Below are 17,820 nucleotides of genomic sequence, written 5' to 3' on the forward strand. Positions count from 1 at the left end.
GTCATCATAAAGCTTGACTCAGCAGAAATTTGGCCGCAGAACAAATTCTACATAATAACCAAGGCACCTATGCAATAGTGGAAAACGTCTGCACTTTATTGAATGGTCATCTTTTTAGCAACAGTCCACTAGGTGCCAACACTATCTTGGAGACTTCTAATAAAGTTTAATGCAGCAAAACAGTCTATTTAAAAATTGATCATGTGAGACTCGACTCTCTTGAAATAAAAAAAATCTATTAAGATTGTATTTGGGTCTTGTGAAACACCGTTATTGTGCGCGTTTTTTGGAGCATTCTATTTTTGCGAATTGGTTTTTTAATTAATAATAAAGAAAAACGCTTTTTTGGTACAAAAAGCAAGATTTAAATTTCTCGTATTTAAAGTCCACCTCCACCCTGATACAAAAGCAACCATAACCTGCAATAAAAAGATCATTTAAATCAAACGCCAAACCTCACGCCTCAACGCGATCATCTTCGCCCCGATTTCATTCATCGGCTCGATTGACCCACTCCATCGGCGTTCTTGTATACAGACGAAATCAAAAATAGAGCCGCGCTCGAGTGCGTGAGAAGCTGTGGAGTCACAGCTGGCGCAGATCTCGAGGGGTAGCGTGGCCGAGCGGTCTAAGGCGCTGGTTTAAGGCACCAGTCTCTTCGGAGGCGTGGGTTCGAATCCCACCGCTGCCAGGTCCTTTTTTTTACCTACGCTCTCGAGATCCCGGCGCCCACCCACTCTCCATTGTCATGCCCCTTCGGTTGCGTTCGTCCTGGCAGGCCGCCGCCATATTCCTTTTTGCGCCTCGCCAGTGTACTCGCTCAGCGCTTCGTATACAGAGAAAGGGAGAGAACAGGCTGCTCGTGCAGTAAGTTTCTATACCTATATAGCTGCCTGCAAGTGGCGCAGGCGTAGAGAGCCAGCAGCTTGTCCGTTCTCCGGAGAGCGCGTCGGCCGGAGCACGCCTGGTGCCGGGCACGTCAGGCAGAAGCAGCCGCACGAACCCTTCGTGGCGCAAAACCTCTCCTCGTGGTCGCGGCCGGTGCATCGGCGCGGCCCCCGCGGAAATTACACAGCTCCACGCAGTGATAGCGACGCCTTCGAAGGTCCAATGGGTTGCGTCGGTACGCGGCGCCGTGGTTCACACCTAACAGGCGAGCAGCACCGAGCGGGAGGTGGCACGGAGCACTCGAGCGCTTCCCGCTCGAACTGTCGCTGCTGTGTGCGTGCGACTCTCCGGCTTTAATGTGTGCGCGTGCGAGAGCAGCTGCGCACACGGCGGTTTAGATTTTGGCGTCTAGGGGACCCCTGATATTTTCCTCCTTTTTCTATTTTCTTACGTGGCGTTACTTTACAAAAATATTTCTTAACAAAAAACTTGGATCTTTGCTTTGCGAAATTCAAAGTACACTAAAATGCGTAAATAATCCACAATGTAAACAATCTTTCAGTAAAATTTTCTTGAGATTACAAAAACTAAGAACGTTGTTGCCATAGTGTGTAAAGTTTGTGTGACAGGATTTGGGATGACATTTGCCTAATTCATACTTCGTCACTTTTTTTAACAGTGATTAGAATTTTGCTCATATTCTATTGACAAGGTAGATTAGTAGGCATTCAGTCGTACGTTAACATCTTTATTAGTGAAGAATTCAAAAAGTCGATGGGGTCCTTGTTCTTAGCAGTCAAAGTACATCATTTGGATGATTCCTAAACCATGACTTAGTACATGCAGAGATATCTAGTCTAGCAAGCCAGAACAATGTCTAATCCCGCGCACAACATAAAGTCTCGTATTCCTACAGCCAACTGCAAGTGCAACTCTGAAAATAGCCTCGCAGCGTTCGAATTAAGGGAAAGGTGTGGTTCCTGTTCCGCGGCCAATATCTTTCTCGAAGCTCTTGCGTGCGAATGTGATCCTGTTGCGGATGTTGTTCGCAGGGGCTCGCCATACCTACCCATTTTCAAGGTTCCGCGCGCGACAAGGCCCTTGAGCGCACCAGTAAACACGCATGCCACGTACACGTGTGCTCGGAGGCGTGAAGGCGTCGAGCGAAGGGGAAAGTAAGACGGATGGATAATAATAACAGCGTATCGAAAGACAACCCGTCGAGAAGAGAGAGAGAAAGAGAGAGGGGGTGAGAGAGAATCTGGCTCCAGTGCGGTGTGATGCCCTGGTAGAGGTTTCGTTCGAAAGATGCCACCCCGGGCCACGCCCCTGGATATTTTCTAAGGCGCGGTCCCGCCGACTGGTTCTCGTGCGCATATGCCATATCCTTTGCACGCGTGGGTTGAGCACCAATATTTATGATCATGATCTTGCTGTATTTGTCACTATTGTAAAAATTGTCGACCCTTATAAAATGAGAAGCATCAACTTTACTTTTAAATACCTTACATCGATTTCTTTGTTACCTTTTCGGCAACGATACGTGATCTACGAGTCACGCATCTATCCAGGATTCCTCGCTAAAATAAACACAATCACAATAATAAATAGTTATTTTATATGAATTCCCAGCCCGAATCATCTATAGCAACTCCTAATGCAATGTTATTCATTTGGAAGTATGAATAATTCGCTACTTAAAGCTGTCGTCGCACTAAACGAGTAGTTCTATTCCGTATTCTCTACTGTGACTCCGAGTGACACTACTACTCTCCGTATGACTTGAGCCAAAGGCGAAAATTGTGCTCACATCCCGCATACGTACATCGCCGTATCAGGAGAACAGGATAGAGAATCTTTCTCCTCTTTCGTGGTGGCCGAGCAAAATTCGCGCGGGTTGCCTCGTTCAGCCCCTCCTTGGACCAGGAGCGCAGAGCCTCGAGTAGCTCTTTCTCGGCAGTCGAGCGGCGCGTTCTTTCCCGGCTCCGTGTATAACTATGTATAGTCCCTATTCGTCTCTCGTGTACTAAAACCTGTCGATTTTGATGCGTGATTTCTCTGCGTTTTCTTCGTTGTATCGACCAATGTTATTCGCAGCTTTTTTCGAGCTTAAAACGTCGAATTCCGATGATTTTTATCGGCACTCCCAATTGATTACGCTGTGCCGACAGCGAAAAATTCATCGCTATTGTATGCAAATTTCATATGAAGCGAGGATCGATTGTCAAGCGTGGCGGAAATTTCGCGCGCTCTTTCATAAGCTGTATGTACGGATGCGCCGGCCGAGTCCGCTTTGCCGCGCCGCGAAGCGTGCGTTGCACACGTCGCTGGCACTGGCGCTTGGGAACGTGTTTCCCCTTAACTTTTAATCACTCTGCCGCGATATCTTCGGCCTTATCTGGTAACTCCTTGGGGCTACCCTGTTCTCCATTATGCTTGCCTGATGAGAAACGCCGACTGATTGAGTCTAAATGATTACGCCGTGTTAATCATTAAGAAGCTCGGCGGTGAAAAGGTGTGAAAAGTCCGAGGGCGTGAAAGCTCGCGATGCGGCTTTGACTGGCGAAATTTCGTTGGAAACTCGGAATCCCGGCGGGATTGTGTTATGAAGTAATAGCCAATCATTTTGTCGGAGCGATGGTTATAATAATTGCCTCATTCACGCCTGCTTAACGAGCGCGGTTGCCTCCGGTAATCGGCTTATACCCCACTCTGCGGGTTCGTATAATTAGTGACTCGCTAAGCAACATTTCACCCGATTTTCCGGAGGATTTCGCTAAAATCCATTCACAATTGTTGATACGATTATTTATTGTACAAAAATATATTATTGAATAATAATCTAGGTCAAAAAATTATGAGATAGTGAGATTTTAGTATACTCCATTCACATGCAAATATGTGCAAAAACGTTGCAATGTTAAAAAATTGTTGATTAACAATATAAATAAATGTAGAACGTTCGTTCACTGAGCTCAAATTAATCGACGTCTGTCCCATTCTCCTCGTTCGTCCCCGGCGTACCCAATCCACCAACCGTCAGCGGCAGGCGTACAAGGCCTTCTTTGTTATGCCTCGCTTTGTATGAGAGCAGGCTTATACCCACAGGCCAGACAGAGACAGCAATAATATACATAACGACAACGCGAATACTGCGTGTGATACAGGGCTCAGCATGGTTTTGTTGCCTCGTCGTGTCTCTTCTCCCCTCTTTTATCCTAATTTTCAAGCAGCACACTGCGAGAATGGACATAATCAACAATTTAACCGTCAGACTACCAGGCGAGCATAAAGGCCTACAAGTCACGGTAGCGAGGAGCTGCAGAGCTGAATAAAAGCGCACTTTGCTATACGCGCTGCCACTTGTTGCGGCATCCTGTTTGCCGCGGATCGGAAAGACACAATTTTGAGGAAGAGCCGCGCGGGCCCTAAGCGAGTGGCTGACGTCGCGACGCCCGATTGGTCCTCCCGGGACCCTTTCCATCTGCTATTGGTTCATTGACTCGCCTCGGCCACCAAATTTCGGCAGGACCACTGGCTGGCCGCGCTCTTGGCCATGCGAGCCACTTCTCTTGGACCCGTGAAGCCCATGGGCGGCTCCTCTACAGCCAGAAGCGCTTAGCGAGTACTCACAGAGCGTCGCGATGGGACAGTGACACTGTTTTTCCCCAAAAATGACGGAACGTTGCCACGAGACCCCGGGCAAACTGCCAGTGCTACAAAAGATTCGCTGATCTTGCGAGAAATGCAGCAGTCGCCTGCCTCGGGTGTGTTTCATTCCATCGTTTGTCTCGTTGGGCTCAGGCTGCGGCCGGAGCATACGGAGGCCCAGGTCAGCCTTTGTTATGGCTTTCCCCTAAAATTTATTATCGTAGCAGACGTCGAAGTGGGGATCGCTCCTTCCTTCTCGCACTACCTCAAGAAGCCTGGTATGTCTCTCAAGTCGCCATATCACGCGCGCGGCGGCTGACGCGCGCAGCTAGCGGCTATAGCGCTCAAGTCTGCAGCCAGCGCCTGTTCCAGCTCAGTCGCTGAAAACAGAAATGGCGTCGCATATCTATATATATAGTCGAAGAACGTGTGCATGCGTTCCTGTTGAAAAAATTCCTCACGGGCGAACGTCAAGGTAGGACAGAATATCATAACGCGCGAGAGCGGAAATACTCCATGAATACTATACCGACAGTACAGCACAGCCGAAGGTAGCTGTAGCTGGTTTCTAAACGTTCGTGCGCTCCTGGTCCGAGGAGGGGCGCTGTGAGACAACCCGCGCGAAACTCTGCTCGAAGTTTTCAGTAGGCTACACTCCTCGCTGCTCATGCTGCCTTGATACCAAGGAGCTCGCATGCGGGATGTGGGCACGCACCGCATACATATACTCCACTCTTGTGTTCGAAGTTGACGATTTTCGCTGTTTCGTGTATGCTTCTTGACGATTGTGCATCCCTACTGCGTAGTCGTTTTAGATGTATGCTTCTTTCAGGTTTGACGTACATAAGAGGTGTAACGCCGTACCTACGAATCGTGGAACTGTCAGGTTATTCAGGTGATTAAGGCCCTTACAGTTTCTCTGTCAGGCTTGTAAGGGGCCTTATAGCTGCCTAAATCTTGTTTTTACTCGTGATTACAAGCCAGAAACAAAGCTTTAGCACCCAAGTAGGGAATTATCCAAGGAGCTATATGGCGAGGTTGAATCTTTTGATATTTACAGTAGATATAACTTTTTTCAGCTGCTGAGAAAATGAGTTATTATAAAGATCTATTCTGGTAAGCGTCCTCAAAGATAAAAGATTAAGCGTTATAAATCACAGGTAACTGTAATCGCAAACTTTGTTAGGACAACTTCAACGACTCCGTGGCGCAACGGTAGCGCGTCTGACTCAGACGCACAACGAGGATGATGACGACGGCGGATCTACTACAAGCAGCGACCACGAGAGGGCTACACAGGACAACAAAAAGCAGCCTCCCATCTGCACCGAAGGCTACTCTTCGTACCAAATATTCAGCATCTTGAAAAAAAAATCCTAAATGTGAAGGTTTTAGCATTAAGAATCTTAGTGATAAGCGTTGTAGTATTTTAACCGTTAGTATAAGCAAACATAATGAGATCAAAAAGACTCTGGAATCTGCTGGTATACAGTTCTATACTTTTACACCTAGAAGCATCAAAACAAAATCGATCGTTCTAAAAGGCCTAAACACGGAAACTAGTGCCGATGACGTAAAAAACGAATTAAAAGAATTAAATTTAGAGAATGTTAATATAATAAATGTCAAAGAATTTAATACTAAAAACACTAAGATTAAAATCTTTCTAATTCAACTAACAGCAGATTCCCAAGTCTCGGAAATTATTAAAATCAAAAATTTGCTATACCAGGCAATAAAATGGGAACCGCTCATTAAGCAGCAGGTCTCCCAGTGCAAGAAATGCCAACGTATTGGCCATGTGGCCTCTAACTGCTCTATGAAATACAGATGTGCCAAATGTGGTGATGAACACCCTCCGGGTGAGTGTAAAATTAATGCCCTAGGCGACAAACAACTACTCTATTGCGTTAATTGCAAAGAGAACGGACACCCAGCCTCCTATCGAGGTTGCAGAGTATTCAGAGAGCACATGGCCAACCAAAATGTAAAAAAAATAAACAATGATCAAAATAGAATTAAGTTATCAAGCGATAGTATAAATGTGAACGGGGATAAATCCTACGCAGAAGTAACCAGTGAGACTAGTAAGAATCCATTAGAAATAAGAATCGAAAACCCACAAAAAACCGACAAGGACACAACTACTGCTGACTCAATCAACGCTATTGCGTACATGATAAGTAACATGAAAGATGATATTATAAGTCATTTCAACTCTCAAAATGATGAGATAAAAAAGTCTGTATGCTTGAATGCAGAAAATATTAAATTGATAGCAAAACACCTAAACATAGAAATCAAAAATGGCAGTACAGAATAGCATATCTGAATTTAAAAAACGATGTAATCTACATTTAGTAGAAATAAACGTTAACTCGATGATTGCTAATAGCAGGAGGTTTGAATTGTCGGTTTTTCTTAAAGAAAATAACCTGATATCGCAGCGATATGCGAGACCAAAATTAGTTTTAAGCATAGGTTAAGTTTTGAAAATTATGACGTTGTAAGTAACCCCAGAAAAAAGGGAGGCGGGGGCACAGCACTTATTATAAACAGAAACTTATCCTATGAAATAGTAGTTATAAATAAACTGATGTTCCTAGAAGTGTCTATTGTTAAACTAAAACTAAACAAAAATGATACACTGTTTATAATAAGTGCCTACGCTCCAGGTTCAAATAAGCGCTACAACATACACGTTGACTTGAATATACTATTCCAAGAACTAAAACTGGACAAAGCAAATAACTTTTATATAATAATGGGCGATCTTAATGCCAGGCACGCTCTCACAGGTAATTCCTCTTCGAACCAAATTGGCACGCAATTAGCATCTTGGTACCAAAACAACAATTTGAAATATAAACTCAAAATAATAATACCAAATGAACCCACCTACAAAAACGGGTCATTACTGGACATTGCACTAATAGACTATCGTCTAAATAATCTAAATAAAGAGCTTCTAGTGCAAAATTACGACAGCGACCATGAAGCTACTAATTTATTCATAGTAATAAACGAACCATTACCGATAGATTTAGAAAAAGATAAGGAAAAGATACTACTGTACAAAAAAACCAATTGGGATAAGTTTAAAATCACCCTGAACAAAAACTATGATGTAGATATTCCAATTGACAGGAATTTGACGATTGATGAAATCAACGAACACCTTCACAGTCTAGAACTAGCTATAAACGAAACAATAGATGCGTGTACGCCCAAACTAAAATTAAAGAACAAACTAAAAGAACTCACCAACTTTAAGATTATTAATCTACAAAAACAAAAAAAGAAGCTGCAAACAGCTATCCACAAAAAAAGATATCACACTGACCCGAATGTGAAAAACGAAATTAATAATCTTAAAGCTAAAATGCAAGAGATCAAAGAACAAATTCATACAGAGTTTTGTATTAACAATAAAAACAATTGGATAAAAGAAATCAAAAAAATTAATTATAAAGAATCAGCGAAATTCTTCCCCAATATAAACAGAATTTTCCGCAAGAAGAAAGATCAAAATATAATGAACTTAACCCTAAACAATACAACACACAAGGACATCATTAAGGAACATAAATTAAATAATATCACAGATGGGCAAAATATCACAGACAATATCACAGTGAATGACGCGGTACATCTACCAAACATTATAGGTTCCTACCTTGAAAACATAAAGAAATTACCAGACATTGAACACATAAATCTATACAACATAGTAAATAAAAAAGTATCTGAATTTAAAGAAGAGTGCATAAAGGCCCCTCCACTAACGATCTTCACGGAAAAAAATACAGCACTAAACCCCAAGTCAACCCCTGATCTAAACTACTTTACTAACTTTAAAGAAGTAGACTCATTAATAAAAAAAATAGCTAACAAAATCTCATACAGCTTTGACAATATACCAAATATTGTGCTTAAAAACTGCACTAAAAAGATCATAAAAAATTACACAATACTGTTTAACAATATGATTAACATTGGATATTTTCCAGATGACTGGAAAACTGCCAAGGTTATCACACTCATAAAGAAAAAAGACAAACCCACCGAGCCGGAGAACCTCAGGCCGATCAGCCTGCTACCAGTCATTAGCAAAAATTTTGAGAGAATAATCAAAAGATCCATAGTAACCTACTCTAACCAAAATCATATTATTCCTGACCAACAATTTGGTTTTAAAAATAATCATTCAACAATTCACGCTATAAATAAACTAACTTCAGATATAATTTGGCACCAAAACAAAAGGGAAATGGTAGGAGCATGTCTGATCGACTTGAGGAGAGCCTTTGACTCGGTGTGGTTAGAAGGACTCATCTTTAAACTTATTAAAAAAATACTTTCCTAAACATTTAATAAAAATCATAATTAGCATGATCACAAATCGTAAGTTCAAGGTACTAGTTGGGAAAAAAATCTCGGAAAAAAACATTTATAATAACAAGAGGTCTCCAACAAGGAACCGTGAACTCTCCCACTCTGTTCAACATTTACAATGCTGATACATTAAACTTGTTCGAACTAAACAGTAATAACAACTCATACGCGATAGCCTTCGCGGACGATCTTATAATTTACCACGCTGACAAGAACTTAAACAAAATACAGACCAAAATTCAGGAACTATACGATAAAATCAAAACGTACTATTCCAACTGGCTACTAGAAATTAACCCCAGTAAATACGAAACGATACTCTTTATTCACAATCTAAGCGCAAAATCTAAAGTAACAAAAAAAAATTGGAGAAATTTTACAATCAAGGACAAAGAAAATAATGTGGTAACAGACATCCCTCACAGGAGAATTGTTAAATACCTTGGAGTGTATATTGATGACCGATTAAATTATAACACACACATAACTGAGCAGCTTAAAAAAGCAGCAAACACATCCAAATCATTACACAATCTTTTCTATAATAGGAATCTCGAATCAAGAGCGAAAGTTATCGCATATTTATGCTTAATAAGACCCATTATTAGCTACGCATGCCCAATTTGGTATAATATCAGCCCATGCAGAATGGAGCAAATTAGAAAATTTGAGCGTAAATGTCTGAGAGTGTGCCTGGATTATTACAGGGAAGCAAAAGATAATTATAAGTACATGATTAAAAATAGTAAACTTTACAGATTAGCTAACACAATAAGGATTGATATCTTTTTAATCAAATTAATCAGAAGTCACATTAAGAGTGCAATCAATAATAAGAGCAACAGCCTCATCTATGGTCCCTTTTACCCAAACGATCTATACCACGAAAATTCCTTAAAATCAGGCCTAGTACCACCAGAAACCTTCCTATACTTGGACATAAATGGATATATTGTAAATGAGATGGCTCGGCCTATAATATACCATATAGCTAGAAACAACGCCAATAAAAAAATACTATATATTCCAGAGAACATCAGAACTCACGACTTAGTATACAGTACAGATATAAATAAATTAGATATTGATGTAATTAAAAAATTTAGATACTATAAGACACTAAAGTAGCACTGACTTACTAACTATTGCGTAGTTAAGTCTCATGTAAATATGTATATAGCTATAACAGATTAAAGCGTGGAAGCATTCTATCTCGTTACGGAAAACTCATGTAAAATCTTTTTATACAAACGTAAGTCTAGTTTTTGTAAATCTGTCTCTTTTCTAGGCATAATATTAACATACCATATACAATTCAATTGTAACAATGCACGACAAGATTATCTAATTGTAGTAAAATTTAAGGCAGCGAGCGCACACTGTGCCATTCTGTAAACAATTCTCAATGTAATTGGTTTACTTGTTTGTTCAACCAATCCATGTAATACCTATTTTGACAATAAAACGAACAATTATTAAAAAAAAAGCGCGTCTGACTCCAGATCAGAAGGTTGCGTGTTCAAATCACGTCGGGGTCACCAGGATTTTGTTGATGCTTCATTTGCACCTGTAAATTTGTATTTTACTGTATAATCTAAGCAAATAAAAGTCTCAATAAAAAAAAAACTTACGTTTTTGGCCTGTTGAGCTTAAAGATTACGTAATATTAGTATCTTCATCAAGAGGGATTCTTATACAATTTCACAGTGTTTCACTATAATTTTTAATTCTTTTGTCTAAATATTATTTTCCATAGTAAAACAGCAGGCACTCAAATACTTGATCGCTACCTAAAACCTCTGACATTCACGCTTGGTTCTTTTTCTTTACTTTGATTTTCAAATTTCACATTACAAGGTATTAAATAACTCAATCGTTAACATTTTGTGGCTGAGACTTATTTTGTATGAAGAGAACATGTGCAAAATGCAACAGACAAGTGAATTCTCGTGTTGATAACGCTAACTTGTATTTCAAAAACAAATCTTGAACAGATGTAGAAGACAAATGCTAGGAAAGAAGGGCCCTTTTCATTTTTATGAGTTTATTACTACTCGGGTTCAATTTTGTAAGGAGTTTAGCCATCTGCAGTCTGCATTCCTGCACATTATCAATAGGTAGCCGATCGCTCTGGAAGTCAGTCCTCCACTGCTTCTCCTAGAGATCAATCGTGCTTCTTTCCTTGTGCTACTCATAATAGATTCTAAAGTTAAGTTAAATATTCTGAGTTGAGTTTCATTTCGTTTAAAGATCCTGCTAATTGAAAATTTTATCGACTTTCCGACCCTAAAAAAGGTGTATAGGTGGTTATAACTCACAAATAAAAGCCTCTGAAATCGAATCACAAGTGATTTCCCAGCAATATTGTGAGATTGCGCCACAAAGATTACAAATAGTATTACTTAACATTTTATTGTTTGAAACTTGCCTCTATAACTCGCTCAATGAAATCATAGATTTTTCTACACAGCTTAAAACTATATAGATATATCCTCGGTAGTATAGTGGTCAGTATCCCCGCCTGTCACGCGGGAGACCGGGGTTCGATTCCCCGCCGGGGAGGTTTCTTTTTGCAATTATGACAATTTTTTTTTACTGTTTATCATTGTTTAAGCATATGACTTTTTCACAGTCTAATAATTTTTCTGTATCCTTTTGTTTGTTGCATATTAAACTATGTTAACTTATTCACAGGTTTCTTTTTCAGCCCTTCGATCGTATTCTTATTCAGTTTAGCAAATTAGTATAAAAGATCCCTATGTTAAATTAGCAATATTCGTACTCAATTATTCATAGCATCTAATTTTTCCTTTAACAATTAATGTAATGGTATTCGATAATTTCTCTGGCAAGAAAAAATCGTATATTATATAGCTCAAAAGTAATTATGTAATTTGATCTTTATATAGCTCACCAATGGTTTGATAATAAAATATGTGCAACTTAATTTAAAAATAAAGTAAGTTGTTGAAAATGTTTCTTCTGATTTATTATTTTAACATTATATACAAAAATTTATTTTCCACAATGATACACAAAGTAAAATAACTATATAGTGATTCAAAATTAGATTTTGGTTCCAATTTAAGCGTTCAAAATATTTGAATGTCTTAAAACTAAGATTTAAAATCCAAAATAGTGATATAGCTTTAACAGTGCTTATAATTCCAGCACCTCCAACGAGGGCGCCGTGGCTTAGTTGGTTAAAGCGCCTGTCTAGTAAACAGGAGATCGGGGGTTCGAATCCCCCCGGGGCCTCTCATGTGGAAATTTTTTTTTTGTAGCAGGATTAGGAATCATTAGTTGGATAAATTAATGCAAAAGCTTTTTTTTAATAATACCGTTTATTTAAGATTATTATATATCAAGAATAATGCTATGATCAAAATTATCTGCAAAATGAGTTCAAATAACTGTTAGCTACAATTAATTAATATTTATATTGCTTGAAGTGAAAGTAAAGTCACAGTAAAGATTTTTTTTTGTACAATCGATTTAGTCCAACATTTAAATAAAAGATCAGACCATTTCAAAAACAGATATAGAAAACTTTGAAAATGATACATAGTTTCATTCTTTAATTGTATACAAGAATTAAAATTTAGAAGTTCATCTAGTCAACCAAAAGTTATATGAACAATTTATTTTACAAGCTTTCTTTTGATCAAAATACAAGACTTCTTTGTCGTTAGTTCTACATCAGTGGGCATAACCAACCACTTGTTTTTAAGCTATTTTTTTAGACACTAGTTTGATTTATTATATCGATGAGGACAAAAAGAAAAAAGTCGACGAGGATGGGATTCGAACCCACGCGTGCAGAGCACATTGGATTAGCAGTCCAACGCCTTAACCACTCGGCCACCTCGTCCCGCTGATAGGCGTCCCCTAAATGTACATGATTACTAGGAATTTTTTATTAAGCCAAGTAGATAAACAAATCATCTTATGATAAGCGTATTCATAGAAGTTCATTCCTATTATTATACTTTTTTGGAAGAATACTCAAAAACATTCGTAATTCTGACTGTTAAACAAAAAACTCTTGTCAATGTATATAGAATTACATTCTTTATTATCAAACAAAAATCTAATCGTATATAGTTGAATTCCTTATAAATAAATGGTAAGCAATTAACAAATTACGATCTCATCAATTTCATAACGTACAGCAAACATACGTCGATTCAATATCAGCTGTTGTGCTCAGTCGCGCCATCTTTGCTGAAAGTAAAACGTACAGCGAGTACAACGTCTTCACCACGCATTTTCATAGCGTGTATATATAACATTGTAGATTGCTACTTGTTTTCAGAATAAGTTCAAGGCAAACAATTAAAAAATAGTTTTCGCATGCATTTTAACTTATCTCTGACGCACTACTTTCAGCGATGTAATCTACAGTTATTTTTGCAATAATTAAAACAAATTTCTGTATTTACTATCATATTTAACGATATTTTTTTGCCAAGAATTTACAAGGTTCGGGTGGCTGACAATTGAGCCTTTGTGAAAGGCTGGCATTAAACAAGTACTGGAAGTTACGAGAAGATAAGTTTACGAAGTGGCAAGGCAAGTTAAATAACCAGGAGTCTTACACAATCTAACCATGCATCATACCGTGACTGACCGCGCATTGGCATGGACGAATTACAGTATTCTCCTGTTTACGATGAAAAGACACAGCAAGTTTTGGAACGAGAATTTTCGCGAATTCAAGGTAAGCTACATTTATTATCAAAAGGAACCATAAATTATTCTGCGAGTAAAAAATTTAACTTTGTTATCATAATCGAACTCTTTCGAAATGATTATTAACGTATTAGAGTTATCATTCGTCAGTTTAGCATTTTAATTTCAAAAACGTTTTCTAATAAAAAATTAAAAAAAATTGATTTCATAAACATATTATTTTGATGTACATTTATCCCCTTATCGTATTTCGATAGGTGAATGCTACGTAGATCATGCAGGTGCTACTCTTTATTCTGATAACCAGGTTAAAAAATCATTGGATGATTTGATGCTATCACTGTACACAAATCCCCATTCTAATGGCGTGAATGGAAATGTCACTGAGGAAATAGTTGATAATATCCGATATACGTAAGCAATTTATAGACCAAATTTTTAAAACTCATCATTCGTTCTACTTTTATTTATTGGCTCTATTAGTATTCTAGATCATTTCCATACAACTCAAGATGAATACAGTGTTATTTTCACATCGGGCGCTACGGCTGCACTGAAAATCGTGGCCGAAACGTTCAATTTCAAAAATGTCGACAATAAATCAGATGAACAAACAGGAACGTTCGTTTATCTTCAGGACAATCACACATCAGTGCTCGGTATGCGGGAGTTGATTGCTCATAGAGGAGCTAAAGTCACGTGCTTGAAGAACGAAAATGCGTTTGAAGTATTACAAGAGTATGATGACAAAAATATTGGCATGCAAAATGAAAAGCCTAATTCTTTATTCGTCTATTCAGCTCAGTGTAATTTTTCTGGTTTTAAGTATCCCCTTAGCTGGATAAAAAATGTCAAGAATGGATGTTTGAATTCATACACGAAAAGTGAAACAAATTGGTTTACTTTACTCGATGCAGCGTGTTTTGCAGGCACCAATGATCTGAATCTTTCGATCTACAAACCCGACTTTGTGTGCCTGTCATTTTATAAATTGTTTGGTTATCCTACTGGTGTAGGAGCTCTGATAGTTAAAAATGATAGTGCGTATGTCTTGAAAAAAATGTATTATGGAGGGGGTACAGTGGATGTTGTCTTGAGTTCAAAAATGTTTCACGTTAAACGAGAAAGTTTGCACCAAAGGTAAAATTTAAAAATTACGCGTCATAATCACAAAAAATACTAAAGTGGTAACGTTTTGATTTTATTATTAAAATTTTTTAGGTTTGAAGATGGTACAGTGTCTTTCTTAACAATTGTCTCACTACAACATGGATATAAAATTTTAGCAGACATTCCTATGAACAGAATATCAGCCCACGTATTTAGTTTAGCAAAATTTTTACACCATTCATTGCTCACTTTACATCATCAAAATGGAGCCCCGGTTGTTAAGCTATATTCAGATTCGGACTATGAAGACAGAAGTTTACAAGGAGGAATCGTTTCTTTCAATGTTCTGAGAGCCAATGGAGAGTACGTAGGGTATATGGAAGTTTTGAATATGGCTGCATTATATAAAATTCATTTGCGAACTGGATGTTTTTGCAATCCTGGAGCTTGTCAAAGGTTCTTGATTTTGTCTGATGAAGAAGTACTTAAAAACTATGACACTGGTTACACATGTGGTGGAACAAAAGACTTGATCGATGGAAAACCTACAGGAGCAGTAAGAATATCTTTTGGGTACATGTCTACAATAAGAGACGTAGAAACAGTTCTGTTGATGCTAAAGAAATGCTTTGTTAATGGAAAACCAGTAATTAAACTTCCATTGTGGTGGTCAGATTTCAAGACGAAATTGAACGAGAAATATAAAATAAATAACAGTAAAAGTGTAAATGGTACCCAAAATAATTTAAAAAACAACATAGTAAAAATATCGAACAGAATAACTTTGCTAGAACAAGTTTCTTTCAGTGTAAAAAATAATAATATTAATATTGTTCAAAATGGGCAGAAAAGACCTTTAAAATTAGCTAAAATGTTTGTGTATCCAGTTAAATCTTGTGGTGCATACGAAGTTGAACGTGAATGGATATTGACTTCCAAAGGATTGCAATTTGATAGAGAGTGGATGATTGTGACATCTGCGGGTGTCTGTTTGACTCAAAAACAAGAAACAAAGCTTTGCTTGATAATACCAGTTATTGATTTTAAAAATAATGAATTACAATTATCGTATCCTGGTAAGTTGCTTAGTTAGTACTTGTAAATTACGTACCAGATTATATTTCAGTAGAGAACATAATTTTCCAAAACTGCAGGTATGCCATCAATTGGAGTTCCTTTATATTTCTCTGCGAATGAAATAAATAGCAGTAAAATATGCAGAGGGAAGGTTTGTGGACATAAGGTCGAAGGAGCTGATTGCGGTGCTGAAGTTTCAGAATGGCTTAGTCTGGCTTTGGGAAGACCAAATCTAAAACTTATAAGACAAAGTGATTCAACAAAAGAAAACAGTAATACAACTTTAAGTGTATTTTTTATGAGTATTATCATTTAGTCTTACAATTATAATTTTTGCAGCGACGAATAAACCAGCTTTGTCATTCGCTAGTCAAAGTCAGTATCTGTTGATCAATGTAGCTAGTACTGACTGGTTAGCTGATCGAGTGCCAGAAGATTCTCAATGTGATAGAGATACAATGTTGTACAGATTTAGAGGGAATTTTTATGTGGAAGGATGTGCACCTTTTGAAGAAACGAGATGGAAAACTGTCCAAGTAGGAAACTGCTACTTTAAGGTATGAAATGGTGATTATTTACAAGAGTATCTTAGAAAAGTGTGAGTGCAAGTCAAAACTGAATATATTCTCCTTTTAGGTTGAAGCAGTATGCACTAGATGTCAAATGATTTGTATAGATCAAACAACAGGGAAAAAAACTGTTGAACCATTGCGCACCTTAGCTGAAGAGTTCCATGGTAAATTGAAATTTGGAATTTATTTGGTAAAACAAAATGAAGGAAATGATACCCTGTCTATTGGCGATAAAATATACTATGAGTAAGAATAGAGAATTCAAGAAGTATTTGATGAAAATATTGTATTATACTACCATAGGTCAGTAATTGTTTTTAAGTTAATTGTAGGACACTAGTGATTAGTAGTATACTATTAAAACTTACTGTTATTCAAAACACTAGACACATTTTTATGCGACTGTGTGTGCTTTATATTCAATAAATCATTATTTGATATTCATAACACAATGCGTGTCTATGTACAAAACACTTAATAGTATTTACATTATTTGAAGAACGTAAAAATTTTACCTTCTTTATATTAGGTTTTACCTAACTAAGAAATAACGCAGTCTATAGCTTGATGTTTCTGAATCTTGTTAATTGATTTGCCTTGTGACACATCCTTGACTAATTCGGTAACCTCTTTAAAGTCTGGAAAGGCCATAGTTTGCAATTTTGAATGGACCAACTCATCGTTTACTCGTACTTCAAATGAGGCTGAAACACACGAATCGTCAGTATATAAAGCAAATTTACTTGGTGTATGCATAGAAAATAGTAAACCTTGTCTCCCGGGTTCCCCACTAATTTTAGCCTCTGGCAAAGCCTCCTTAATTTTCTGAGCCATTTCGATGAACTGCTTAATATGCCCACATGTTCCACTAAAACAGAATTCACGTACGTTTTGCAATTAGACCGTGCCATGATAATAAATAAGCACGACACTGCAGGATAGCACATCAACAAGTGAAAAAAGGCAGGTTATGTCACGCTGCGAGTTGCGCGTTTTTTCGCAATCAAAAGGCGATTCACCAATATTCCACGTCGACTCGCACTTCCGATGCTTCTTGCTCCTCCAACATAATTTCGATTCGCTCGACACTCCACGATTGCACTGCCCGATGTGCTGAAAGCCCAGGCTGCGCTCGGGACTCGGAGATTGTTTACGTTTCTCTTTGTGACGGATAGCACGCTTCTCGGAAGGTTCGCGGTGCCTGTTGGTTCTTGCGCACGCCGTCGCAAACAGCCCAATTGGAAACATGATCCACGGCGGCGCGCGCTCGGACTGGCCAACCGTCGCGCCGCGAGTTGCTCGGACATCTTGATTTCCGTGACGTCACTGGGAAGATGCGCGGGCTCGGACGCGATTTCGACACGCGCCTAGCAGACGACTTTCTCCGTCTGTATTTAGTACTGTAGGTGTGTATTTCCATAGCAACGTGCTCGAA

At 38.5% G+C, this 17,820-nt stretch overlaps 3 protein-coding genes and 4 non-coding genes across 10 annotated transcripts in view; 5 read left to right on the forward strand and 2 right to left on the reverse strand.

Moving 5' to 3' along the window:
* Positions 1-17,820, forward strand: part of LOC100122071 (ras-related protein Rab-27A) — a 120,437-nt gene that overhangs the window by 100,330 nt on the left and 2,287 nt on the right. The gene's annotated exons all lie outside the window — the stretch shown is intronic.
* On the forward strand, positions 610-691 carry TRNAL-AAG. Its single transcript has one exon. It is a non-coding gene; the product is annotated as a tRNA-Leu (tRNA).
* On the forward strand, positions 11,425-11,496 carry TRNAD-GUC. Its single transcript has one exon. It is a non-coding gene; the product is annotated as a tRNA-Asp (tRNA).
* Positions 12,119-12,192, forward strand: TRNAT-AGU. Its single transcript has one exon. It is a non-coding gene; the product is annotated as a tRNA-Thr (tRNA).
* Positions 12,724-12,805, reverse strand: TRNAS-GCU. Its single transcript has one exon. It is a non-coding gene; the product is annotated as a tRNA-Ser (tRNA).
* On the forward strand, positions 13,137-16,834 carry LOC100122104 (molybdenum cofactor sulfurase 3). The gene is made up of 8 exons (XM_001605654.6): positions 13,137-13,327; positions 13,407-13,654; positions 13,884-14,040; positions 14,110-14,766; positions 14,848-15,812; positions 15,891-16,085; positions 16,153-16,370; positions 16,450-16,834. The coding sequence occupies exons 2-8, from the start codon at positions 13,576-13,578 to the stop codon at positions 16,633-16,635; spliced, it is 2,457 nt and encodes an 818-aa protein (XP_001605704.1). The 5' UTR covers positions 13,137-13,327; positions 13,407-13,575; the 3' UTR covers positions 16,636-16,834.
* On the reverse strand, positions 16,092-17,760 carry LOC100122087. Its single transcript, XM_008210941.4, has 3 exons — positions 17,405-17,760; positions 17,156-17,253; positions 16,092-17,089 (listed from the first exon to the last, which is right to left on the reverse strand). Exons 1-3 carry the CDS (start codon positions 17,452-17,454, stop codon positions 16,926-16,928), a joined length of 312 nt encoding a protein of 103 aa, XP_008209163.1. The 5' UTR covers positions 17,455-17,760; the 3' UTR covers positions 16,092-16,925.

This window comes from Nasonia vitripennis, chromosome 5 (assembly GCF_009193385.2).
Source record: "Nasonia vitripennis strain AsymCx chromosome 5, Nvit_psr_1.1, whole genome shotgun sequence".
In the NCBI taxonomy this organism is placed as follows: domain Eukaryota; kingdom Metazoa; phylum Arthropoda; class Insecta; order Hymenoptera; family Pteromalidae; genus Nasonia; species Nasonia vitripennis.

Coding starts and splice junctions, on each gene's coding strand:
- LOC100122104 (XM_001605654.6), top strand. CDS start 13,576: ATGGACGAATTACAGTATTCTCCTGTTTACGATGAAAAGACACAGCAA. Junction 13,655..13,883: donor AGAATTTTCGCGAATTCAAG/GTAAGCTACATT, acceptor GTATTTCGATAG/GTGAATGCTACGTAGATCAT. Junction 14,767..14,847: donor CGAGAAAGTTTGCACCAAAG/GTAAAATTTAAA, acceptor AAAATTTTTTAG/GTTTGAAGATGGTACAGTGT.
- LOC100122087 (XM_008210941.4), bottom strand. CDS start 17,454: ATGTTGGAGGAGCAAGAAGCATCGGAAGTGCGAGTCGACGTGGAATAT. Junction 17,254..17,404: donor CGAGTCGACGTGGAATATTG/GTGAATCGCCTT, acceptor ATTCTGTTTTAG/TGGAACATGTGGGCATATTA. Junction 17,090..17,155: donor TGGGGAACCCGGGAGACAAG/GTTTACTATTTT, acceptor CGTGTGTTTCAG/CCTCATTTGAAGTACGAGTA.